The 27,832-nt window shown below is 43.6% G+C and overlaps 2 protein-coding genes across 4 annotated transcripts in view; both read left to right on the top strand.

Annotated features, from left to right (window-relative positions):
- The window catches only part of LOC308677887 (protein tweety homolog 1-like), a gene marked incomplete at its 5' end in the record, with an annotated part of 91,724 nt that extends 73,604 nt beyond the window's left edge, over positions 1–18,120 (top strand). The window contains 8 exons of the mRNA XM_081344582.1: positions 4,109–4,184; positions 7,524–7,579; positions 9,249–9,341; positions 9,496–9,588; positions 11,238–11,380; positions 12,659–12,850; positions 16,400–16,478; positions 17,933–18,120. Of these exons, the coding sequence (XP_081200708.1) occupies positions 4,109–4,184; positions 7,524–7,579; positions 9,249–9,341; positions 9,496–9,588; positions 11,238–11,380; positions 12,659–12,850; positions 16,400–16,478; positions 17,933–18,013 (813 nt within the window). The 3' untranslated portion in view covers positions 18,014–18,120. The remainder of the gene's footprint in view (positions 1–4,108; positions 4,185–7,523; positions 7,580–9,248; positions 9,342–9,495; positions 9,589–11,237; positions 11,381–12,658; positions 12,851–16,399; positions 16,479–17,932) is intronic.
- A 4,922-nt stretch (positions 18,121–23,042) lies between these two features.
- Positions 23,043–27,832, top strand: part of LOC308677348 (leukocyte receptor cluster member 8-like) — a 31,379-nt gene continuing 26,589 nt past the window's right edge. For 2 of the 3 annotated variants that reach the window (XR_014028456.1, XM_081343619.1), the window contains exon 1: positions 23,043–23,655. Coding sequence is in view for 2 of the 3 variants with exons in the window: in XM_081343619.1 (XP_081199745.1) it covers positions 23,615–23,655 (41 nt within the window). In the remaining variant the exon portion in view is untranslated. The remainder of the gene's footprint in view (positions 23,656–27,832) is intronic. The other variant, XM_081343618.1, reaches the window with a different exon arrangement.

The raw sequence follows: 27,832 nt of genomic DNA, 5'->3' as shown, positions 1-27,832 counted from the left end.
TGGACACTTGGCACCCCTAATATAATGTATGAAAAGTACAAATTCAGTTGTATTTCCTGCCACTGCATGTAGAGGAACTGGCACAGTTTTTGCCCACCAGGCAACTTTCTGAAATTAGAGGGACAGCAGCCAAGCAAACTGGCCGGTGGTCTTGCCTGATAAACTGTCTTCTGTTCTCTGAAGCACAATAATTTAACTGCTGGCACTTTCAGCCAGGAGAGGGGTGGCATTTGGAAGTGGGTGGGGGAGGAATGGTGGTGGTGGTAGAGGTGGTGGTGATGAAGGGGATGTTCTCACCATCTCACTCTCTTCGTGTATATTTTTACACATACAGCAACACACATATGGGCACACCCATGCCTACACTCTCTCCTTGAGGTTGTTTTAATTAGTAGGCATTATTCAGAGCCCCTGGAGAAAATAAGAAAAAGCTTTGCATTTTCCATCTGTCTCACTCATCCCTCTTAATTCTGTTCGTCTGAGAATGAGTGGCTTAAGTGCCTCTCTCAATGGTATGCAAGCCCCCCCCCCTCTGAGTTGTACTCCTGCCAAACTGCACTTCTGCTCCATTAGGCCAGCCGAGCCCCCCACCCCATGCTATTCCAAATCCAGAATCCTGCACTTCTGCTCCATTAGGCCAGCCGAGCCCCCCCACCCCACCCCATGCTATTCCAAATCCACAATCTCTCTCTCTCTCTCTCTCTCTCTCTCTCTCTCTCTCTCTCTCTCTCTCTCTCTCTCTCTCTCTCTCTCTCTCTCTCTCTCTCTCTCTCTCTCTCTCTCTCTCTCTCTCTCTCTCTCTCTCTCATATCTTAGGGCTACCTCCCATTAAGATGAAGTAGCTCCCCTAGAGACATGGAAGTACTCCTGTTCTCATTTGTCTTCTCCAACCTGGTGCCCACCAGCCCTGTGTATGAACATCCCATAACTTCATTGCATTTCTCAGTGCATTTTCCAATGTCCTAAGTTGAAGCACGGTGATTTTTTAAAAGCCAAATATTTGCATTGAGAGGAGGCACTTTTTGTAATAAATATTTCGGCTGATGGAACCATAGGAGTTATAACATTATGCTGTCCTTCAAATGGACAAAGTTATTTTTCCCCCCACTCAGAAGTAAAACAGGAACAAGAGTTCCAATTCTAGATTACCCCAAGCCGATCCAAAATCTTCACAAACTTCATTTCTTTGTCTCCCCACCAGATGTCGGCAGGAAATTATTCTGTCAACGTCGGGTGATTTATCGATGAATTTTGACTGCCTCATCTTTGTGGATTCTGGGAGCTGGGTCTGCAAACTCAAAAGTGAAAATTGTGGGCTTCCTGCTCATTGTTGGTTGGCCATCCTGTCCTTAAAGGAAAGCGCAATTGTGGCTTTTCTTGATTTTGTCATTCCAACCATTTTGACCCTACTCTTTGACCAAAGACAACCAACAACTTTACAGTCGAAAAACAGAGGGCAGGAAAGGAAAAAAGAAGAGCAAAGCAAGCCAACTGAAACATTTTTGCTAGAGACTCATACGGCTCAGCTAGTTGTAGGATAATCCTGATTCCCTTTTCTCCCAGTTAAAGGAAGGACAAGCAGAGGGATGAGTAGCAGTTCTGAGGAGTCCTTGATGCTCTCTGAGCTTGGTTGTTTTCTTGCAGACATTTCATTACCCAATTAGGTAGTATCATCAGGGCACTAGCTGGGTAATGAAACATTTGCAAGAAAACAACCCAGCTCAGAAAACATCAAGGACCTCACAGTTCAACCCTGAACTATAAGTATTCTCTTCTATCAGTAGCAGTTCTTTATTGGTTACCTGGGAGCAGATTACTACAGCTCAATCTGAGTGATTTGCTATGCTTTTTATTTCATTTATCTTTCTTTTAATCAAAGCAGCTGTCGACTGTCTGACTAGCGAACCCAAAAAAGGGAATCTTCAAGGTTTTTGAATGCCATCAAAAAGAAACTTCATTGAGTACACATCTCGGAACTAAAGAAGCAAAACCAACTCTGGTTTTCCCACACAAAAAATTGCCTAGCTTCCCTTGCCTCACCACCGGGTGTTCACATTGTCCAATCATAGAACTTTGGTTTGTTATGGGAACAGTCCACTTCTCCGTCAAGCACCTCTGTCAGTGACCTTGGCATTCTTGCAGGCTCTTACCATCCATGAACGGCTTCTTAGAATCCCGTTTTCTCCCTGCTCTTTCTACCCCTACCCCCCCTTTTCTATGGCAAGTTGATTAGTGATAGAAGCTAGCAGGCATCATAGCGATTCAATGTTGACAGCAGCAAAGACTTTTGGAAGGAAGGGAAAGCATAGAAACGATGCATATAAACCTTTCCTTCACAGTTGTACTTACTATCATGGTTCCCCATTTCTTTGTAAGGAAGCAAAAATTCAGGAATCCTCAACTCAATCAGGTCTTCCGTTCACACATTCCAGTTAAAAGTCCTTCTCTATTGTATCAGCCTCGTCCCCATTCCTCCAACTCATGCAACTGTTTCTTTTTTAGTGGACCTACATATCTGTCTTTTTTACCATCAGGTTGTCAGAACAGCCTAAAATATTAAACAAATTTTCACTTTATCCTATTCTCTAATGTTGTGTTTGCCAACACATTTCCAGATGACTGCCCTAACCCCAGTTTACCCCATTAGCTCAATTTTCTGAGTTTGCATAAGACACTGACCCATTAATCAAGCACACTGCTTTGCACAACACCCTGGGAGGCTTAAATATGGCGAATAGTAAGTCACAAGTTTGCAAATGCAGCTAATATTATCCTTTGCTACTTCTCCCAACAAGAGGGATGGTTCTCCCAGACTCCATGGCCTTCCCTCAATTTTGCAATTCATTCCGCCTCACCATTTGTAATCTTGTTATGACCAACCCCAACCTCTACCCCTTTGGCTAAAGCACTCTTTTTTTCCAACTTAGTTATAGCAGTGTGTGTGGTCTGAAGGCCACTGACCATAAGTGTCCCTTTGTTGATGGCTGCCAAACCTCTTCTCCACACCACCCAGGCTGTAGGATTCTTTTCCATGTTCCAGCAAATCAAAAAGCAAGCTTTTTTTTGTTTCGTTTTGATGTACTCCATCTGCATTCTTGATAGCGATTGTATCAGCATGTTTTCCTCTGAGGATGTAGCATGCTTTATTTCTATTGATGTTATAGATAACTCTCCAAATCCTTTGCCAGTAGCCTTGTTGGTCTGGTCTAATGGGAGTTAAGGCTCAAAAGGTGTAGAAGGCCCCAGGAGGTCCACTCCTGCTATACAGGCAGTCCTTGACTTACAACCTTTTGTTTAGTGAGCATTCAACATTACAACAGCACTGAAAAAAGTGATTTATAACCGTTTTTCACATTTATGACTGTTGCAGCAATCCCATGGTCACATGTCAAAATTTATACGCTTGGCATGTATTTATGACAATTGCAGTGTCCCAGGGTGATGTGATCATCTTTTGCAATCTTCTCAAGCAAAGTCAATGGGGAAGCCAGATTCACTTAACAACCATGTTACTCAGCTGTGATGGTACAGTGGTTAGAATGCAGTACTGCAGGCTGACTCTGCCCACTGCCAGCAGTTCAGTTCTGACCGACTCAGGGTTGACTCAGCCTTCCATCCTTCCGAGGTCAGTAAAATGAGGACCCAGATTGTTGGGGGCAATAGGCTGACTCTGTAAACCGCTTAGAGGGAGCTATAAAGCCCTATGAAGCAGCATATAAGTCTAAATGCTACTACTATTGCTATTACTAACAACTGCAGTGATTCACTTAACAACTGTGGCAAGAAAGGTTGTAAAATGGGGCAAAACACCTATCTTGCTTAGCAATGAAAATTTGGGGCTCAATTTTGTTCGTAAGTCGAGGACTGCCTCTATTTTTATTCCTGTCCCTCCCATAGCTTTTAGCAATCTCCTTTTGAATTTTCCAGTTCACCCATGCCATAAAAGTCTAAGCTCTTCCACAATTTTCCTTAGTAGTGTCTGATGTTGATCAAACTGGCCAACTGTTGTTCTCTAGCTGCCACCTTTTATAGTCCACATTTCTTCATAGATATTGACAGCAACTGAATGCCCTGCAAGTAAAAGAAACTTTTGTTTTTCCCCCTCCAGGGACTGAGTGATTTCTGCTTTGAGCCAGATGGTTACGTGATGAACACAACCCATGCCAGGTCTGGACTAAGCCCAGGTAGGATAAGATCTGCTGCATCTTACGGAATAAAGATGCTGGATTTTCACCCAGGGAATAACACAGCTCCCAGGCTGCGAAGCTGCACTGTAGCAATGCCTTTCCAACAAGAATGCAATGTGCAAACTTTAGTAGTAATTGTGATATATGCTCTAGAGAAATTAAATCTCCCTTCCCCCTGATCATTTGGCAAGTTTTTACATTTTAAAAATCTAATTTTAAATTAAAATTAAATTTTAGTTTACCTGTTAGCTGGACTATAGGACCTTTGGCAAATCTGTGCTGAGCTTGTTTAAAAATCATCCAAAGGAGAGCTAACATCCCGTGCTTAAAATTCTGCTTCTTGGTGAGTTCTGAAAGCAGTTACTTATGTTTTGCGTAGTTATTTTGTACTGCTTTTCAAAGAACCGAAACACTGATTTGGGGGTTATATACAGTATGAGAACTGTTGCTTTAACAAAGACAGCGGAAAAGCAACACTAAGTGGATGTCTATTCTGGAATGGGATGCGATTTTTCTTTGCAGTAATTATAGGAGGGAAAAGGTTAATTCTGGTGTTTTGATAATTTCTGAATCCAGCCTGCTCATGGGATCTTTGTTGGGGAAAGTAGAAGGGAACAGTAAGGGGTTGTGGGAGCTTATTTCCGAGCAGACAGGATACATGTATTGTGCTAATAATCAGTGATTTTTCCCCCCACCAAATCACCAATTGGATATTTTTTTAAAAGATTCTGTTTGCAAACAAAGCATCTTTGTTTTGTTTTTAGGAGGAAAAAAAAGTCTGATTTTATATTTTATGTATAAAAAACATTTCTGTCATTATAACAGTGATCCTTGTATACAGGCAGCTATTCCGTTAAAAAAGGCAGCTGTTTTGAATTTCCCAGTTTCAGAAGGCAACTCAGAACAGAGCAGCTTTAATAAGAGGAGTAATTTTCCAAATGTGGGGTGAACATGGGCAACACACTAACCTTGAAAGTAATGAGGGAGCCAAGGAGTAACTCTCTCTGCGCTTTTCAAGATGGTCCTGATTTGGTCTATTGTTTTAGGCCAGGGGTAGGCAACCTCGGCTCTTTCATGACTCATGGACTTCAACTCCCAGGATTCCTGAGCCAGCATGGCTCAGCTTGGAAACCTCTCCCTTTCCCCTCAGCATGGCTGGCTCAGGAATTCTGGGAGTTGAAGTCCATGAGTCATAAAACGGCCTAGGCCAGGGGTAGGCAACCTCAGCTCTTTTATGACTCATGGACTTCAACTCCCAGAATTCCTGAGCCAGCATGGCTCAGCTTGGAAACCTCCCCTCAGCATGGCTGGCTCAGGAATTCTGGGAGTTGAAGTCCATGAGTCATAAAGCGGCCTAGGCCAGGGGTAGGCAACCTCAGCTCTTTTATGACTCATGGACTTCAACCCCAGAATTCCTGAGCCAGCATGGCTCAGTTTGGAAACCTCTCCCTTTCCCCTCAGCATGGCTGGCTCAGGAATTCTGGGAGTTGAAGTCCATGAGTCATAAAAGCCGAGGTCGCCTACCCCTGTTTTAGGCTCCAGGCTAGAAACCAGGAGCTGGTGAGTTGTAGTCCTGTCTCAGGCATGAAAGCCGGCTGGGTGACTTTGGGACAGTCACTCTCTCTAAGCCCAACTCATCTCACAGAGTTGTTGCGGGGAAAATCGGAGGAAGGAGGAGTATTAGATATGTTCACTGTGTCGTGGGGAAAAAACCCAAGGAAAGAAACACAAGACAGCAACACAAAACAATAATTCTTCACTTTAAGATTCAGAGGTTTCTTTTGCTACTAATCTGGAACAGATCAAACATAATAACAAAACATCACTTACATCAATAACTCATTGCAATGAGGTCCAATGACATAGCAGTTCCAATAAGGACAGCTATAGGCCAATGGCCAATCAATCAGGTCCAGGCCCAACTCTTTATACCCTTTCCCGTCCTAAGACTGTAGACAGATGGTCAGCAATCTTACACTTTCTGCTGGTTTCATGCTGACTTCCTGCTGACCCTCTGCTGAACATAACTTTCCACATACTCGTGTACATTGGAACTCGCATCCATCAGCTACTTTCAGTTCCCTATTTCTTACTGTTCCAGTCTTTATGTTCTAAATCTATTTGAAACAAGCAAGCTTAGCAGAATCATATTAAGTAATGTACAATTGCAAACGGCAAAATTAAGCATGGCACAGACTTTGGTTCAATACTTTTTCCATGAGGCCTGATTTAGTTTACCTGGGCCTAAAACTTGCATAAAAGAACAATAGCTAATATTTTCATTTTCCACAACTGCCTTGAGTTGTTTATAAAAAATAATTAAAGAGATGAATGAATGAGCCTCACCACCTTGGCTACTACAAAAAAACCCCATCACATTGAAATGATGCACATCTAATGTCCTAGAGCAGGGGTTCCCAGCCAGCGGTGTGAGACGATATTCCAAGGGGTGCAAAAACTTGGGTTTTCCAAATTATATAGTGTAAATGCATAATTTGTTGCCGTTATTTTGAACTTTTGTAAGGGGTGCGAGAATATATCAGAAGTGTTCTAGGGGTGCAGGGTATAGAAAAGGTTGGGAATCACTGTCCTAGAGCAGTGGTCCCCAACCCCCAGTCCATGGGGGTTGTACTGGTCCGCGTCATGCAAGCAACCGGTCTGCACAAACAAGCAAAGCCCCATCCACGGGATGCAGGCAGGACACAAAACCATGCACCCTCCAATCCTCAGAAAAACCTCTCTCTACAAAAACGGTCCCTGGTGCCCAAAAGGTTGGGGACCTCTGTCCTAGAGCAATCTGATTTGTTTTGCCTGTTGAAATGTTGGTCTGTCATAAAGGCATCAAACAGCTAGAGCAAGAGATGTCCAACCCTGGCAATTTTAAGAGTTGTGGACAGTGGCAATGTGACAGTCACATTGGCTGGGGAATTCAGGGGGTTGAAATCCACAAGTCTTAAATTTGCCAAGGTTGGGCACCCTTGAGCTAGAGTCTCTTTTAGGGGGCAGGGCTGGAAATCCATGAACATGTATCAGGGTTGCCATTTCCAGAATGCTCAACTCACACATGGCCAACAGTTCCCAGGGTGTAGCTATTTAATACACTTGATTTTTGTGATTGATCTCTTTTCTTCCTCTTCTTGCTGTGTGTGTGTGTGTGTGTGTGTGTGTGTGTGTGTGTGTGTGTGTACATGTTTCTTTCCCCACCTCATCTGAACATGTACAGAGGTTGGATAAACAAACTCAGGAGATCTAAGAAGAGGTTTTAAAGACCTAATGTCTAGAATAGATGGATCCAGTGGCTTGATGCCCTTTTTTTCTTTTCCTTCAACCCTGTAGAGATCCTACAATACTATTTAACCTGCAGCCAAGATATTTTCAACCCTTTTCAGCAGGTAAGTATTCCCTCTTTTCCATTAAAATAACATGTGTGGATGTGGTAGACGTTTTGAGGATGGTATATTGAATTCTCAGATTAAATCCAAAACTAAATCCAGGCACTGCTATTCCTCTAAGAGAGTGTTTCTCCATCTTTGAACCTTTTAAGATATGTGGACCTCAACTCCCAGAATTCCCCAGCCAGCATTGCCTGTATATTTTCAACCATATTTCATAATATTTGGATGTTTCTAAAAATGTATGGTACAGATGAAATCTGGTTAATCTCAGTATACAAATCCTTTACCGATGCTGTGCACCTCACGCAGGGTGTAATCTTGAAATGACCTTCGTTCATTCCGCCGGGACCTGAAGACCTGGCTCTTTGAGCTTTCCGGCCCAGGCTGAGAATTTTTTAACCAGGGTTTTTAGTTTAAGGGATGATTTAATCTTTTTTAATTGTTTTTTTTAACCTTTGTATTTGTATTGCTGATTTTAAATACCCTGTAAACCGCCCTGAGTCCTTCGGGAAAGGGCGGTATATAAATCTAATAAAATTAAAATTAAATTAAATTAAAATTGTAGAATAAACAGTTATATCTATAGACTGTTTTGATTAACCGATTGCTAGTTTAGCTCTCCTCTAACTGAATGGCAGGTGGAAAAAAAAATTAAGCTTTTGCATTGTTATTTTCATTTGCTGATTTGCATATGGTCTTGTGATTGAAATCCCCTGGTTTAATGCAAAACAGGATAGAATTTAGTTTTACTGGGGAGAGGGGGTGTCCCAATTTTGAGATTCCTTCTATTGGGTGTGTCAACTCTGAAATGAACCTGGGTGAAGCCATCTTGCTCATTTTTGTTTGCCATGAGGATGTGGGGGGAGGAATGGGGAGTTTTATGCTAGTGTAAACAATTCTCTGTCCCATGGGAACCAAGGTCATTTTTGTTCGTTAGACTGGGGGTTGAGCCTAATGTTAGAATGCCCACCAAACTATTCTCTTGGGAAATGTAGTTGATTGCATAGTTTCTGCGGTGGCAAATTTAACTTTGCAATACTGTAACCTTTTGGAGGGAGCTTTAATCTTGGTTTCACTTTTGACTGTGCCGATACTTTGTAGCCAATAAACATGTTCTTAGAGGAAAACTCAAGCCTCGGAGTTCTCCTTTAATTGGTTTCATCTATCAGAACCATGATAGGGTATTTGTAAGTTTGCTCACCTCAAATGCACGTAGACCTTGACTTACGACAGTTTGTTCTGTGACCATTCAAAGTTACAACATTGCTGAAAAGAATAACTTACGACCAGTCCCGACTCTTATTACTTACTCACAGCATCTCTGTGGTCATGTGATTGTGATCTAGGTGCCTGGCACCCGGCTCACAGTTATGACAGCTGCAGCTTTCCAGGGCTACATGATGGCCATTTGAGAGCTTTTGACAAGCAAAGTGAGAATCACAAATCACAATCATGTGATGTCTTGTTTAATGACTGGGGTGATTTGCTTAACAGCCGTGCACCCCCCCCCCCAAAATAATGTAAAATCAAGTACTTATCTCACCCGATGCCTGGCTAATGACTGCACCCCTTAAAAATGAACTTTCTGGTTGCAACTGTGATCGTAAGTCAAGGGCTACCTGCATTTTGTGTTTTCCTTCTCATTTTTTTCCTGCCCACTCTCTAGAGACTGACTGTGTGTCAGAGGGCCCTATCCAACATACATTCTCAGCTATACGGACTGGAGAGAGAAGCCATTCCCCACTTCCCAGCAGCCGAGGTCAGTGGGGATTCTTAGAGAAAAGGGGATGCTGGGATTGCATGATTCTCTTGAACTGGGCAAAGTTAGGGGGTGGGGGAGGTTAGTCAGAGAGCAAGGGAAGGCTGCAGATTAGGGCAACTGCGTTCTGATTCATGCCATTTGTACATTGCAGAAGAGCATCGTATCCATCCAGAGTACTTTGAACGTCACAGAAAGTAATTTCCATCATCTTGTAGCTCTCCTCAATTGCAGGGGACTTCATAAGGTAACTCCGTTACTCTTATTTGTCATTTAATTACGCCAGCCATTCCGCCTAACATTTCTTAATATTTCCGGATACATTTTAAGATCCTGACTTTTGCCCCTATTTCCTTATGACACGATGGGCATGCTTGCATACTAACGGTATCACCCTCTACAGTGAGAATCGATAGTTTGGTGCTCTCCAAATATTTTGGATTTTTATTTCCGTCACCACTTGCATGCCCAGTCACGAGCAAGGGTAGAAAATAGTGGTCCCGCAGATATTGCCTACTGCATCTTCCAGGATCGCTCATCATTATTCTAAGCTCAATATTGTAGGCCAATAGTAATGAATTGTCGAATCTGTAGTTGAAACTTTTGGAGATTCGAAACTCTTTCCCCACACGCAGAGAGGTGACTCCTTCTATACAGCATAGGAGTATGTTCCTTTTCATATGAGCACTTTCCCACTCGAAGCAAAATGGAGCAATCTCAACATGGCAGAATCTCGGCATGGTGGACTTACAGCATCCTGTAATTTTATAATCAGTTTGCATACAAAGATTTGAAGCATCTGTACATATGCTCACAACCAGTGAGAGTGAGCAATGGAGGGATCATAAACATCAAGTCCAGATATCAAAGCCTCTTCCATGAGGAGCTGTGGTGGGGGACCAGTGGGCAGAATTGCAATACTGCAGGCCAGTGGTGGGATTCAGCCAGTTCGCACCACTTCGGCAAAACCGGTAGTTAATTTTTTGTTGCCCAGGCCCAGAATGGACTTCTGGAAGCGGCATCCACGCAGAGAACCGGTTGTTCACATATTTGAATCTCACCACTGCTGCAGGCCAATTCTGCTGACTGCCGTCTGCCAGCAGTTCGGCAGTTCAGTTCTTACCAACTCAAGGTTGACTCAGCCTTTTATCTTTCTAAGGTCGGTAAAATGAGCGCACAGATTGTTGGGGGCAATAGGCTGACTCTGTAAACCGCCTAGAGAGGGCTGTAAAGCACAGTGAAGGGGTATATAAGTCTAAGTGCTATTGCTATAAATCTAGGGGATGAAAGAGCTATGGCGTACTCTTAACTTTACAGACCTGTCCTTCTCATCTTGGTATTTCAGATGGACCGAATATAATTCCCATTAAAAAGGTAAAGGTTCCCCCGCACATGCGTGCTAGTCGTTTCCGACTCTAGGGGCCGGTGCTCATCTCCGTTTCAAAGCCGAAGAGCCAGCGCTTGTCCGAGGATGACTCCGTGGTCATGTGGCCTGCATGACTAGACGCCAAAGGCGCACGGAACGCTGTTACCTTCCCACCGGAGTGGTCCCTATTTTCCTACTTGCATTTTTACGTGCTTTCAAACTGCTAGGTTGGCAGAAGCTGGGACGAGTAACAGGCGCTCACTCTGTTACGCGGCACTCGGGATTCGACCTGCCCAACTGCCAACCTTCTGATCGACAAGCTCAGCGTCCTAACCCACTGAGCCACCGCATCCCTCACATATTCCCATTAGAAGGCAGTAAAAGAGAGTGAACGTGAGAGTTAGTGATTAAAAATGATAATGTCCCATCTGGATACTCTGATATCCAGAAACCAGGAACCATTGCCAATAGACTTTCAAACTTCCATCTGGAAGCTACTGTACCTCTGTGTCGCTTTCTGTGTCTCCTAGGACTATGTGGATGGCCTGAAAGGGCTGTGCTATGATGGCATGGAGGGATTGCTTTTTCTCCTCCTCTTCTCCTTCCTCTCTGCCCTTTCCTTCACCACAGCAGTCTGTAGTCTGCCTCGGGCTTGGAAGAGGTTTCAGAACAGGTGAGTGCTAAGATCCCGTGTGTGAGAATTGTGAGCCTCAGCTGCATGCAGGCAGAATCCTCACCGCTTCCAGATTAGGCAAAAGGAAATATATCCTGCTCAAATACACTGAAAGGCAGTGGCTGCAGATGTGAATAAGCACAACCCTCAAGATCTGTATAGATGCCCAAGCCTTGAAAGTAGCTTAAGGGCTTCCCCAAAATCAGTCACCAAACTGTAGCTTTTAATATAACCAGAGGAAGGAAATATGAAAACACAGGTAGTCCTCGACTTACGATCACAACTGAGCCCAAAATTTATGTTGCTAAGTGAGACATTTGTTGAGTGAATTTTGCCCCATTTTACGACCTTTCTTGTTTTTGAGTGAATCATTGCAGCTGTTTGTCACATGGCTGTTAAGGGAATCTGGCTTCCCCATTGACTTTGCTTATCAGAAGGTCGCAAAAGGGGATCACCTGACCCCCGGGACTCTGCAATCGTCATAAATACGAGTCAGATGCCAAGCACCTGAATTCTGATCACGTGACCACGGGGGTGCTGCAAACAGTTGTATGTGTGAAAAATGGTCATAAATCACATTTTTCCAGCGCCGTTGTAACTTTGAATGGTCACTAAATGAACTGTTGTAAGTTGTGGGCTACCTGTAGGTGGTGAAACCATACTAGTTGTATTTAACCAAAGTTAAAGCACTTAAATGTGAATCGTTATTTAATTTTAAATGGTAAGTTAATAAAATCTTGGTTTTTCTCCAAACCCTGCCTATTTTTTGGGGGGCATGCATCTTCAGTAGGCCACTCACAGGCCAAAAATGTTGCCAGTCTCTGGTGTAGACTATACAAAGCACAGCGATCCAATTCAGAGCAAGACTTTTAATGTCCGTTAGCATAGATTAGCCCACTTCTCATCCCTAAACAAAAGGTGTGTTGAGAATTGTGGGATTCGGAAGTCCAAACGAAACCAGTGTGTGTCTTGATTTGACAAGGCGAATGTAGAATTTGTGAACTAGATCAGAAGCTTGGACCAGGTTGTCATGTCTTCCTGATCTGAATTTATACACTAAAGCAGGGTTTGGGAACCATGGCCCTTTTACGACTTGTGGACTTCAACTCCCAGAATTCCTGAGGCAGCCATGCTGGATTTGGCGCAAACTCTGGTTTCCTGGATAGATGCCCGATGACCGTAGTCGTCTTCATAGTCATTAGGCTAGGCAGCTCTTTCCTTGTCGCTCACTCCTTTACTCTTTTTTTCCCCTCTTTTTTTTCCTGAATTCCTGTGTAGGGACTCGGACTATGACGACATGGAGGATGACGACCCTTTCACGCCCCAGGCACGTAGACCGCCAACAGTGCGCGCAGGGGGGGCTGGGCCCAGCCTGCCCAGCTCCTTTAGCCACTGTTCAAGCTGGGACAGCCGGGGCAGCCTGCGCCTTTCAGCCCCCCCCATTTCCAACGCCCCCATCTCACAGTACATGTGAGTAACCCCCAACCCCCACCTCCCAACCCCCTCCCCACGCGCTTGGGCTCAATACCCCTGCAAGGCGGGAGGGGCTTGGAATGGCCCCCCGTGGCCCAGACCCGAGTGCGTGCGGGGGAGGGGGAAGGGAGGACACTCCCCCCCCCAAATCACAAACTGACTGTTCCGTCTACCTCTTTAAGTTCCTTTCCTCTCCCTCCTCCCTCCTCCCCGCCTCCTTCCCTGGCGTTTTCCTCATCCCGTTCATTCTCCTTCCCCAGGGCTGCTTTACCCCACAGGTCCTTTTTCAGGAGGCAACTGGACTTTCTTGGTGTTTTTTTTCTTTGAAGACGTTTCGCTTGTCCTCATCCAAGAAGCTTCTTCAGCTCTGACTGGATGGTGGGGAATGGAAGGATCTATATTCCTTGCAGAGAGCTGGTCCTTTGCATTCGTTTAGAGAATCTTTTGAGGCCACTTGGAGGTTTACCTCTATCCTCAGGGTCACCAGAGTGGTGCCAATGGGTGTGGAGCCTTCTTGGCTGCAGGATGTTTTCTGCCCTGTGTCCCTTTGTTGTTAAAGACAGGCGCAAGGGATGTGTCTGTCTTGTCTGCATCTCAAAGGTAAAGGTAAAGGTTCCCCCGCTAGTCGTTTCCAACTCTAGGGGCTGGTGCTCATCTCTGTTTCAAAGCCGAAGAGCCAGCGTTTTGACTCAGGACATCTCCGTGGTCATGTGGCCGGCATGACTAGACCGTAGTGGTCCCTATTTTTCTACTTGCATTTTTACGTGCTTTCGAACTGCTAGGTTGACAGAAGCTGGGACGAGTAACAGGTGCTCACTCTGTTACGCGGCACTCGGGATTCGACCGCCAAACTGCTGGTCTTCTGATCGACAAGCTCAGCGTCCTAACTCACTGAGCCACCACGTCCCTCCTCTGCATCTCAAAGTGAAGTGCAAATGGTTCCCGTTGTCTGGAATGTTTTCTGGAAATTCGTTCATACTCCCGCACCTCAACAACTCTCTAAAAGGATGCAAATGACCGTTGTCTGCAAGGAATATAAATCCTTCCATTCCCCACCATCTGGTCCAGAGCTGAAGAAGCTTCTTGGATGGGGAGAAGCAAAACGTCTTCAGAGAAAAAAGAAGAAAGTCCAGTTGCCTCCTGAAAAAGCACCTTTGGGACAACCGTGCCCTGGATGACTGAGAATCTCCAGAGATAGTGCTGCTTTAGCTGTCTGAAATTTCTGGGGTGGGTGGGTGGGAAAGACCATCTTAGCTGGGTTCCCTAATCAAGGAGAAGGGCAAATGCGATGACCAACGTTGTTTAGCAACTTTGAAGTTTCAAGAATGGAGAATAATAGGTGATTTGGGTTGCCTAGGGAAAGCTTACAGGTAGTCCTCGATTTACGACCACAGTTGAGTCCAATTTTTTTTTGGCTAAGCGAGACAGTTGTTAAGTGAATTTTGCCCCGTTTTGCAACTTTTCTTGCCACTGTTGTTAAGTGAATCACTTACAGTTGTTAAGTTAGTAACCCGGCTGTTAAGCGAATCCGGCTTCCCCCATTGACTTTGCTTGTCAGAAGGTTGCAAAAGGGGAATCACATGACCCCGGGACGCTGCAACCGTCATAAATATGAATCAGTTGCCAAGCCTCTGAATTTTGATTATGTGACCGCGGGGATGCTGCAATAGCTGTAACTTCGAACAGTCACTAAATGAACTATTGTTAAGTCGAGGATGTACCTGTATTTTCCACAGTCTAGAAGATCACTGGAGTAGGAGAAGGAATGTTTATTTTATATACAGCATTATACTATCACCCACTGCTTCCTTCAGAAACCTCTAAACAGCATACTTAATTCTTCCTACTCTTACTTTTATAGAGTATAAGAATTTTAATGGGCCTTGAGGTCATGTAGTCTGACTCTCTGAGCAGTGCAGGTATCTATTGTACCCTCCAGCATCTGTTTAAAGATAAGAGATAAGAGATAAGACCAGCTAAGATGTAAGACAAAATAAACCTTTATTGTCTTTTTTTTTTACTGTGAGCACACTGGCACACATTAAAAATGAAATTCTGTTGCCTGCTCTCAAAAAAAAAAGAATATATAAACACCTCCAACAGAGGAGGCTTTATTGTCTGCAGATGCAGTCTGCTCCACTTTGCTTCTATTCATTAAATGCCATTTTAGATTTCTTTTACTGCCACCCAGGAGCGATCCCACTAAAGCAGTTACCCATAGAGATGGAATCATTAATTCCTTTGTTTTCTTCATTGGTCTATTATTTTTTTTATGTCTTCCACCTTGCTTCCGTAATGGTAAACCAGCCATTTGCATCACGTTCCATTCCTGGCCCAAGCACCCCTTCCCCAAGACAACTCCTTTATCAAAATGCTCTTCTTGAAATACTACTCTAAGCCCCTTCACTATCTCCAGCATCTTCCCAGTGACTGATCCTTTCCTCACTCCCAGTTTTTTACACTGATTTCCCCACTAAGCAAAACTGATTGCTACTGTTTTATTCTTCTCTCCTCAATCCTGAACCTTTTCACTGTTTTTCATGCCCCCTCTGGAGTGCAATTTGGATCAAATGCATATTCAGAGAAATTACGTCTACCTAATTAACTTATTGGGCTGCAATATATATATATATATATATATATATATATATATATATATGTGTGTGTGTGTGTGTGTGTGTGTGTGTGTGTGTGTGTGTGTATGTGTATATATATATGTATATGTATATGTATATGTATATGTATGTATATATATATATATGTATATATATATATATATATATATATATATATATATATATATATATATATATATATATATATGTATATATGTATATATGTATATATGTATATATGTGTATATGTGTATATGTATATATGTGTATATATGTATATATGGATCTTTGGTCATTCGGGTTTTTTCCTGCGTAGAATTGAAGGTGTAGGAGCAACGTTTCGACCCGAATACGCCAAGACCTACATAAAAAAAGAGGGATTATACAAAAAATGCTCTCCATTTGGAGTTCTCATGTCATACTATATCAAGACTATAGTGAAATGGGACATATATCTACTCCTCCAAATAAAGAGGACCAAGAAGGTCATGATGAACCCAGGATCTACTACTGTATAATCCAGGCTATGTTTTATTGTCAGGAGATCTAAATAAACCAAGAGCCTTCATTTCAATGGTCACATAGACCAGCGGTCCCCAACCTTTCCAGATTGACAGAAGCAGGGGAGGGGGTGGACAGGGGATGGTTGTGCATGCACAGCTTTCACAAATGCATCTTCACGCATGTGCTCACCCACCAGTTCTGCAGACCGGTTCTGAATGGGCTGCAGCCTGGCACTGAGCTGCAGACCAGGAGTTGGGGACCCCTGACATAGACATTTCTGTAGAGGCCCTCCAGAAAGTTGCCCAGGTCCAACAAAGTAGAGTTTGCTAGTATTTCTGAAGTAACAGACTGACTTTCCAAAGCTTGGATAGCTTGGCTTGGGGAGGGAGGGATTCATTATCAGCAACTTTCTTGGTGTCCCTTGCAGGAGTCAAAGCGCTTCGTACAGTGGCAGTCCTCAATTTGAGAGCATCCCCCTCATTGACCGTCATTCCCCACCCCCTTCGGTAAGTCAGAAGTATGGACTCCTGCATATGTGGTGACCAAAGGCAGCACACCAGCTGTAGGCTATGACAGAGTAGAGATAACAACAAGTGGCTTTGGTTTTGTGATCCCAGCTGAGTTGTGGGGAGTTGAAAACCTGGTGCATATACGTCGGATGTGTCGGATTGTCAAAATGAGAATATTCACCTAAACCAGGGGTAGGCAACATTGGCTCTTTTACGACTCATGGACTTCAACTCCCAGAATTCCTGAGCCAGCCATGCTGAGGGAAAAGGGAAAGGTTTCCAAACTGAGCCATGCTGGCTCAGGAATTCTGGGAGTTGAAGTCCATGAGTCGTAAAAGAGCCAAGGTTGCCTACCTGTGACCTAAACTGTCCCAAAGTTGCGTTGTTTTTTTTCTTTGAAGACATTTCACATCTTCTCCAAGAAGCTGCTTCAGAACTGAAGAGCTTTCAGAAACTGAAGAAGTTCTTGCATGAGAAGTGAAACGTTTTCAAAGAAACCCCCCCACACACACACACCAAAGTCCAGTTGCCTTTTGGTAAAGCACCTTTGGGACTACCATGAGCTGGATGACTGAGAATCTCCGTAGACAAGCACCTAAACTTAACGACGGACTTAGGTAGCAAAATAACTTTTTTTTATTCCTTTGGTCAAAATGGGTTGAATCTGCTCTTTAATGTGGGGGAAGGTGGTGGCTCTGAGGGGTTTTGCAGATGCTGCTCACCCCAGAGGCAGAAGGGAAGAGTCTTCACGATTTCTTGCATGGTTTGTAAATTTAGCAACAGGTGTATTTACCCTGAGACACCATACATCTATTTAACTCTTTATTATTTTGGGGGTAACTCAGGGCCATCAAAAAGGTCTGAAGCTACACCCAGTCCCCGAGCTACCTAATTATTTACCTCAGCGGTCCCCAACCTTTCCGGCTTGGTGGCCTGAGGTGGGGGGGGAATGTGAGTGGCCAGCGCACAGCTCCATTTGTGTGAGCTTCGTGTGCACCAGCAGAGGGTGCTTGCTCTCACGTGCGAAGTGGAGGGTGCTTGTGCTCATGCACAAAGCTCCGCTCGCATGAGCGGAGAGCACTCACATGGAAAGCTCATTCGCCCTCTACTCGTGCGAGTGGAAGTTCGCGTGCGAGGTCGAGTGTCCTCCGCTCGTGCGTGCTGGCCCATTTCTCCCACGGCCTGGTTTCAAACAGACCACGGCCTGGTAGTGGGTCACAGCCCGGGGGTTGGGGACCCCTGATTTAACTGAACACCCACCCACCCACCCCTACAAATATAACCACTAGAATTCTCAGCCAGTATGTGGGTTGGAGATTTAAAAATTGTAGCGCCCGCCCCCCCGCAACTCATCTGGAAAGTGACAGGTTGAAAAGGTAACTAAGAATAGCTGCTGTTCTAATATTGCTTGGTTATGAATTCCTTGCTCCTCTCTTTTTATCATTCCATAGTATTCTCCCAGCATGCGAGCGTCTTATGTTGGTGCTAGCGAAGAAGTGGTCCTCCCCTGCCAGACCGGATTACAGTCCTAGATGCAGCCCAGAAGACCCCCAACCCAGATGCACACCACCCCCAACTAACAGAGAGAGACTCCCCAACCCAATCGTTTACTAGAATACAACTTAAGCGAGCCTTTTTCGCCAGGTGCCCCCCCCCCCGCTCCTTCACTTGAATCTCTTCATTAGCCTCCCTTCTCTAAGAAAGGAAAGGAAAAGAGTGGGGCCGGGGAGAGAAAGAGAATATTTTTTAGGCCAGGAGACAATTCAATGGCAGGGGCGAGCAGTGTGAACACATTAAGAAATGTAAATAAAGAGAGACATGGTTGAGAGACAGAAGTGCAAGCCATGTGAAAGGGTGAACGACAGAAGATCACTGGAAGCTGAACTCATTTTGAAATAGAAATGGAAGCTGACATACAAAAAGTGTGCGCAAACACCAACGAATGGATTTATATATATATATATATATATATATATATATATATATATATATATATATATATATATATATATATATATATATATATATATATATATATATATATATATATATATATATACACATACACACACACACACACACACACACACACACATACTGCAAGAGTGCAGACATGATAGATGGACTGAAAGAGTGTGTGGACAATGGAGACAAAACAGCAAGAGCCATCCAGCTAGAGATGGATGCTTACTGCTCTGGCACTGGGTGTGCCGGAAAAGTGGAGGACACCACTGGGTCCCACCAAGAGAGAATAGGGGAATCCATTAGGGGCCCAGAGCTACCCTTGCTTCCCTATCAGCCTCCTTGCTCCTAATTAGAACCCCCAACACTAACACACATTTGGAACTTGCCCAGTTTAAAATAAAAGGGAAACTTTATTTTACATGGTGTCCGTTTCTGCTTTTGCACACAACTATGTGAGAGAATATGCAATTATGGGGTATGTTTATATATTGCTACGATTCCCCTTTTTTGGGGGGAGGAATTTTACTGGGAGGAATAAGCAAAGAGCAGGGAGTATATGCCTAGAGCAGGGGTAGGCAACCTTGGCTCTTTTATGACTCGTGGACTTCAATTCCCAGAATTCCTGAGCCAGCTGGCTCAGGAATTCTGGGAGTTGAAGTCCACGAGTCATAAAAGAGCCAAGGTTGCCTACCCGGCATAGAACATACATACATATTTACCAGTACACACACACACACACCCCTATATATGAGCCATGGTGGCACAGTGGTTAGAATGCAGTATTGCAAGCTAATTCTTCCCACTGCCAGGGGCTTTGATCCTCACCAGCTTAGGGTTGACTCAGCCTTCCATTCTTCCAAGGTCGATAAAATAAGGACCCAGATTGTTGGGGGAAATAGGGCTGACTCTGTAAACCACTTAGAGAGGCTGTAACGCACCGTGAAGCAGTTGCACCCAATTTTATAACTTTAGCCATGGTTGTTAAGCAAATCACTGCAATTCTTCAGTGAATCATGCAGTTATTAAGCGAATGTGGCTTTCAGCATTGACTTTGCAAATGGCAATCAGAAGACCTCAGGATGCTGCAAACCATTGTTAAATACGTGCCAGTTGCCAAATTTGGATCATGCGACCACAGGGAGACTGCGAAGGTCGTAAGCGTGAGTACCAGCTGTAAGTCACTTTTCTCAGTGTCTAACTTCTAATGGTTGCTAAACGGATGGTTGCAAGTCAAAGATTACCTGTATTTGCAACAAGGTCGCCCAGGGCTTGAAGGTGTCATCCTAGCTGCCCAATTAAAACAAGGAGGCCACCTGTTGTATATTGGGCAGCAGCAACGTAGAAAGATGCTGGGGGCAGATGCATTATCTTAATGAAATAGGCAAAGGTATCACTTCATCACGTGCAGAAGGTAATGGTACATCACTCAATATATTTCATTAAAAACAACCCTGCCTGGATAGACACGTCAAGTGATATGCTGGGAAAGACGGAAAGAAAGAGAAAAGGGTGACCAGCAGCAAAATTGATGGACTCAAAATTATAGTAGCAATGGGTTTACCATGGGAAGACTTGAAGGAACGCACTGGGGACAACTGTTCAGGAAAAAAAATCTCCAGTCAGAAAGAGCTGACGCTGAGTTGGTGGCATCTATCAATCAAATAATAGCAAAACTGGGTAATTCAAGCAATGTCAAAAACTAGATCATTAATCATTGAGAACTGCAAAATAATACAGTTTTGCATTAACATTCTGTCAACACTGAACATTCTCAATTTGTATGAAGTTTCAGCGAAAGTATATGCCGTTGCTTCCTAATTCTGTAGAGTTCTGAGCACACAAACTCTTCTTCTGAGTAGCCTCTTATTTCCACTTCTGTCTGCGTTCACTACTCAAGGTCACTGATAGAATGCATCAAAACACAGCGTATTGTACAGTGAAAACACACATAGCTCAGATTGTTGAAATTGAGCACTCCCAAGTCACAGTAAAGATACTATTTCCTCTCTTGATTAAGCTCTTCATAGCATTGGTATACCATATCTACAAGTTGTTGAGCATCTTGTGCCAGCTACTCTTTCTGTCCTCTTCCAGTGACTGGTATGGGCTAAATATAATATGGAGATGTGCTTTTTCTAACCATCGCACTTGCTGTGATACAGGTGGTCCTCGAATTACAACCACAATTGACCCCAAATTTCCAGATATGAAAGACAGCTTGTTGTGTGAGTTTTGCGCCATTTTATGATCTCACTTGCCACGGTTGTTAAGTGAATTACTGCAGTTAAGTTGGTAACACAATTGTTAAGTGAATCTGGGTTCCCCATTGACTTCGCTTGTCAGGTTACAAATGGTGATCACATGACCCCAAGACGCTGCAACGGTCATAAATATGAACCAGTTGCTAAGCATCTGTATTGATCACATGACCATGGGGGTACTGTAATGGTCACTAAATATGACAACCTGTCACGTCACTTTTTCCAGTGCCATTGTAACTGAAAAATGTCACTAAACAAATGATTGTAAATCGAGGACAGAATGTGTGAAGCCTTGTGTCATCTCAGCCCCTGAATTTGGAAAACTGGGTTCTGTATTTAGCCCTTCTGTTCACGTGCATAGTCCTCTCAAATTCCATTTCCACTTAACTTTAAAATGTCTGGACAATGTTGGTTTATCCAGTCACAAATGAGTTTCTTTCTTCTTCTGATTTCATTTAGAGTTACGTTATGCAACATAAGAAGCATAAAGGAGGCTTCTTCCAGCTCGGAAGCTCTTCTGGCAAAGCCCCCCCCCCCACTGGCTCCTCTTCAGTCATAGCAAACTCCCAAGTTTATCTGATTACACGACAATGCTTCCTGCCAGTGCTGAGCAGTGGGTTAAAAGTCAAGAGTTCCCCAAACTTTCTGGCTTTGCAGACTGGCTGGGGGAGTTAAGAGGATGATTCTGTTCGAGTGGTGAGCAGCGTGCCTGCCTGCCTGCCTGCCGCTCGCACAAGTGGGGATGCCCACTACTTCTGTGGCTGGGTTTTAAACGGCTCAAGGCCAGGAAATGGGCTGCAGTCTAGGTATTGAGGACCCTGGGTTAAGTCACCTATTCTTACATTGCTGTTGAACAGTGTGTCCCACCCAACTGGGACTCCATTTGCATGTTCAGAGTAAAGAAAGGGGCGCTCACAGAGGGCTTCCTCGTTCACATAATGACTACCACAGGGGTTGAGAAAACTAGAAAGCAACCTGTTAATGCTGTTCTCTGTCGCTCTCATCAGTGCCCCCCCCCTCCTCAAGACAATTCATTGTTACCCCCTCTACCGACTTTTCCTTTTGTCTGGCACAGGAAGCACTGCAGAAACCAAAAAAAATACTGTCCTATTAATGGAAAAATAAGCCCAACAATGCAAATTTTCTTTTGCCCAGCTACTAAAGTTATTTGGCTGGTAAAAGAGAAGGGATGGGGAGAGAAAGTTTCCTTCTTTATTTCATGCGTGTTTTGTCTTTCTTCCGGATCTTCAAGGCAGGGGACCTTGAGTCTCCTTTCCCCCGTTTGTATCCTCACAAAAAATGCGTAAGGTAGGTTAGGATACAAGAAAACGAACGATCCAGACACTGAGATGAATGTTACAACCTGCGTCTCCCATGTACTGGGCTAACATCCGGTGTGGATCCCATCAGACCAGGGATAGGCAACCTGGGCTCTTTTATGACTCGTGGACTTCAACTCCCAGAATTCCTGAGCCAGCCATACTGAGGGGAAAGGGAGAGGTTTCCATGCTGAGCCATGCTGGCTCAGGAATTCTGGGAGTTGAAGTCCATGAGTCATAAAAGAGCTGAGGTTGCCTACCCCTGGCCTAGGCCGCTTTATGACTCATGGACTTCAACTCCCAGAATTCCTGAGCCAGCCATGCTGAGGGGGAAAGGGAGAGGTTTCCAAACTGAGCCATGCTGGCTCAGGAATTCTGGGAGTTGAAGTTCACGAGTCATAAAGGAGCCCAGGTAGCCTACCCCTGCATCAGACTGAAGTTAAATGATACCAGCGGGGTCATGGGAGTTGTAGTTCCACGCTTCTGAAGAGGAAAGCTACCATCCCACCCTCCCAGAGTCCAGAACGAACCACGTGAGGAAGCTCCGCCGAACGTCGCCTGGGCGGCGTGACGTCACCAGCCAGCTCGACGTCTTCCTCCGTCGCCGCCCTCGCGCCCACCGCTTCCGGCGGGCAACCGGAAGGAAGGAAGGAATCTGGCAGCCGAGACTGGGAGAGGAAGGGAAGAGTCAGCGGGCGCCATTTTGGGAAGCGCTAGAGCTCTTCTCCTCCGCACTCGAGCCGACGAAACCTGCGGCCTCCTTCGGACTGTGGCGCTAAGGAAGTGGCTTTCTTTTGCCACGGACGAAAAGGCGGTCGGGGGGCTTGAGCGGGTGGCTCGCCGCACCTCCCGTTAGGCTGAGGGCAGGAGGAGGAAAGCGGTCAGGAGTGGGCGGGCGAGGGCAGCGAGACCGCCCGGAGTAAAGGCCGCAGGGCGCGGGGGGGGGGGAAGGCCGAGGCCAGCTCGCGCAGGGGGTGCCTGTGGTAGGCAGGCAGCGAGCGAGCAAATTTTTGGTGGGAGTCTTTTTTTTCTTTTCGGGGTGCCCGAGAGGGGTTTAGCAGGGAAGGGTAGGCCGGGGTCTGCTGCCAAGAAAGAGAGTTGCGGGTGAAGCTTTTTGGGCCCGAGGGTGGGGGAAGTCTTAGCCTTTCAATACTTCAGAAAGAGAAGAGTGCGTTACACTACAGAAGGGCCTCACGTGCGATGTCATTACAAACGGGGGCGCAAAGAATATAAAGCCCCAGAGGTGGGGGGGAGAAAAAAACCCGGGGGGCTGATAGGACTGCACAGCATCTCGTTTGGTTGGAATAAGCTTGAAAAGGGGTCTTACTAGTAGGTGTGAAATTTTTAAAAAAGTTCCCGAGGCTCTTGAGCCCTTGCTTTGCCCCAAGATGAAAAGGGGCATCGGGAAGCGTGCTAAAGAGGTGTAAAGCCACGATTTTGACATGTGCCTGTTCCCTGGTTAACCGTCCTTGGTTTGGCCTCTACTTGTGGAAGAAGCAACGGAAGAAAAAGACCCGTTTGTCCAGGCTGTGGATTTGCAGCCATTCGATACCTTCCTTACCTGTTTGCCTGTTCTACGAATTAGATTATGGCTGCCAATATAGGAGGAGACCAGCATTCTTCGGAATGGTGATTGCAAACCTTTATTTTAATTTCAGCTCGTGGGGCGGGGAGGAGGAGAATTTTAAGGTTTGGGTAGGCTTAAGCAAATTTGAAATACGTGTCTACTACGGTAGCAAAGCCTTCTTACTTGGCATTGTTTATGCCAAGTGATGTGCTAACTATTTTTTAAGTAGGTGTTTGTTTTTGAACGCAAATTAACCTGTTGATGGACCAGTTCCCATCTGCTGTAATGGTTGCCTGTACAGGAACATCTTTTGAAGTACACATTATTCATTGGTGAATTGAAAGGTACTAGGTGTTGGATTTTTCTTCTGTTATCTCTAAGGTGAGGAGTCTAACCTACAACTGATAATATCACAGTCAAAGTTAAAACTGAAGAAAAGCCAACTCCAATCCCTTTGTACTTATGGGAGGGCAAGGCTACTGAATTATGACGTGTTGACCTTTCTGATAGGAATTCCTATGAAATTCCCAAGGGAGGGAGGTTTCAGGTAAAAGGAATAATTATTGCAGTATCTTTAGAGTGCTTCATATGCTAATTTTGTTATGCTAATCAGGAATGATTAATGTTTGGTTTTTTTGTGTTTCAATTTAGTTTTTTTTTAAAGAGAGCTTTCAGAATTGTTTATATATTTTTAAATAGTGTATTTTTTTCAAATTTTTCAGATGTGCTCATTTCTGTAATCAATTTGGATTTGCTTTTTTTTCTTATTTTATCTAACCTTATATTTTAGTTATTGCTAACCTGTGGGACTGATGCAACTTTTCTAGGTCATCTCCATTAGAGTTAACTGCCTTTTGCATGTGAAAAGATAAAGAATTTCTGCTGAATAATGTAAACATATTCCCTGAAGATTTGGCTTTGGTTTCTGCTATCAAAGACTTTAAAACTAATAACACTTTCTTGGATTTGTCTTGGTCAATGTGTATTTTTAAATTAAAATAATTAAGGTTAGATAAAATATTTTAGGACTTTATAAATTAGATATTGGAAATAAGAGACTGTATAGAGTAGAAAAATCTCAGTAAAGGTTTGTAATTACAACAGCTTTCTGAGTGAATGTAGTTTTAGCTAAAGATGCTTGTATCTTCAGAGAATGCGATTTCGTGAGAAATATTCTCTGATTCTGAGTTTTTTTGACAAGTATTTGTATTATTGTATTTGTCCGAGCTATTTAGATAATCCATTTGATCTATTGTACAGAAAAGTTCTATTTCTTACAGACAATACTAGCTAAATAGTTGTCACCAATTAGACCAGTGGGAGTTTGAATTTTAACAGGAAAAAAGAGTGAAGTGTACTATTTAAAAAGCAATATTTTGTAACAAAAAAAAGCCAAAACACTTTCTTAGACTTGATTCAAGTTGAAATTAACATTCTGCTTATGACATCATAATGCTGATGATGTCACAGGCTTATAGGTCTTAGTAGTTGACCATCAAGATAACATGGTAGAAGGATAGGTTAAGTAACACTTTCCAATTAAATATAACTATTTTAGCCATCAGATGTGGGTGAGTATTGGTTTTGACTCATTCATTACTTGATAAAAATGTACAGGGAGTGCAGAATTATTAGGCAAGTTGTATTTTTGAGGATTAATTTTATTATTGAACAACAACCATGTTCTCAATGAACCCAAAAAACTCATTAATATCAAAGCTGAATATTTTTGGAAGTAGTTTTTAGTTTGTTTTTAGTTATAGCTATTTTAGGGGGATATCTGTGTGTGCAGGTGACTATTAATGTGCATAATTATTAGGCAACTTAACAAAAAACAAATATATACCCATTTCAATTATTTAGTTTTACCAGTGAAACCAATATAACATCTCAACATTCACAAATATACATTTCTGACATTCAAAAACATAACAAAAACAAATCAGTGACCAATATAGCCACCTTTCTTTGCAAGGACACTCAAAAGCCTGCCATCCATGGATTCTGTCAGTGTTTTGATCTGTTCACCATCAACATTGCGTGCAGCAGCAACCACAGCCTCCCAGACACTGTTCAGAGAGGTGTACTGTTTTCCCTCCTTGTAAATCTCACATTTGATGATGGACCACAGGTTCTCAATGGGGTTCAGATCAGGTGAACAAGGAGGCCATGTCATTAGCTTTTCTTCTTTTATACCCTTTCTTGCCAGCCACGCTGTGGAGTACTTGGACGCGTGTGATGGAGCATTGTCCTGCATGAAAATCATGTTTTTCTTGAAGGATGCAGACTTCTTCCTGTACCACTGCTTGAAGAAGGTGTCTTCCAGAAACTGGCAGTAGGACTGGGAGTTGAGCTTGACTCCATCCTCAACCCGAAAAGGCCCCACAAGCTCATCTTTGATGATACCAGCCCAAACCAGTACTCCACCTCCACCTTGCTGGCGTCTGAGTCGGACTGGAGCTCTCTGCCCTTTACCAATCCAGCCACGGGCCCATCCATCTGGCCCATCAAGACTCACTCTCATTTCATCAGTCCATAAAACCTTAGAACAATCAGTCTTGAGATATTTCTTGGCCCAGTCTTGACGTTTCAGCTTGTGTGTCTTGTTCAGTGGTGGTCGTCTTTCAGCCTTTCTTACCTTGGCCATGTCTCTGAGTATTGCACACCTTGTGCTTTTGGGCACTCCAGTGATGTTGCAGCTCTGAAATATGGCCAAACTGGTGGCAAGTGGCATCTTGGCAGCTGCACGCTTGACTTTTCTCAGTTCATGGGCAGTTATTTTGCGCCTTGGTTTCTCCACACGCTTCTTGCGACCCTGTTGACTATTTTGAATGAAACGCTTGATTGTTCGATGATCACGCTTCAGAAGCTTTGCAATTTTAAGAGTGCTGCATCCCTCTGCAAGATATCTCACTATTTTTGACTTTTCTGAGCCTGTCAAGTCCTTCTTTTGACCCATTTTGCCAAAGGAAAGGAAGTTGCCTAATAATTATGCACACCTGATACAGGGTGTTGATGTCATTAGACCACACCCCTTCTCATTACAGAGATGCACATCACCTAATATGCTTAATTGGTAGTAGGCTTTCGAGCCTATACAGCTTGGAGTAAGACAACATGCATAAAGAGGATGATGTGGTCAAAATACTCATTTGCCTAATAATTCTGCACTCCCTGTATTCCTGGGCAAATAATGTTAAATTTTGTTCCCATTTTGTCTTAGTAAAATTTGCATGAATATTGACAATTTTATTTTTGACTATTTTGTCATATATAGGCAGCTTTAATTTGTTCTTATTTTTATTGTAAGCTGTCCTGAGAATTTGATTGTAAGGCAGCTAGGCATAAACAGTCCCTTAAAGTTACTCCTATCACCAGAACATAATAAGAGGGAAGGCTCTCAAACTTATAAAAAAAGAAAGGTAAAAATTGGAAAAACTTTCTCACAGTCTTAATATTAAATGGGAAACTAATTTTTTGTGGCATTGCTCGCATACATGAATAAAAATTCTAATTCTTAAAAAATCCAGTATCTTATGGCACCTTACAGACTTACCACAACATATATTTTGAAGGGGGAAGAATTGTGAAACTTAAGAAAAAAGTATCTCTAGTTATTAGTTAAGCAAAACCCCTTATGCTCGCCAGTTGGAGTGACTAAACAAATTTTGCTAGTAGGAGATGCCAAATTTCTCAGTACATAATACTAAACAGCACAGAAGGCACTTCTATTCTTGTTGGCAGGAAAAGCAGGTTGCTCATTTAAGATGAGATACAGATCCCAGAATTCTGTATTGGTGGAATATGCAACTGGTTGTGTTCTAGTAACAGTCTAAAATTACTGTCTCATTAAAATTTTTAATTATCCTGACGTATCTGAGAAATATGTATTATAAAATGCTAGGAAACAAGAATGTACAGTAATGTCATTTTTCACAAAGTTTTAAATCATAAATGGGCAGGATCTGGCCCTCCAGTGCTACTCAAGTGTCATCATCTGCTAGTCAGCAAGGTGAATAATAAGGGGAGTTTCAGTCTAACATCCTGGAGCCAGATGTTGCCTGCCCCTACTCTGAAAAGAGTGATGACAGTTTGGGGCAAAAACAGTTTATACAGGTAGTCTTTGACTTAGAGACACAATTGAGCCTAAAATTTCTGTTGCTAAGCAAAACAGTTATTAAGTGAACATTACCCCATTTTTAGGACTTTTCTTGCAACAGTTGTTAAATGAGTCACTGC

The sequence above is a fragment of the Vipera berus genome, assembly GCF_964194415.1.
Source record: "Vipera berus genome assembly, chromosome: Z".
Classification (NCBI taxonomy): Eukaryota; Metazoa; Chordata; class Lepidosauria; order Squamata; family Viperidae; genus Vipera; species Vipera berus.
Note: the sequence above shows the minus strand (reverse complement) of the source record. Positions and strands in the feature narration are given on the sequence as shown.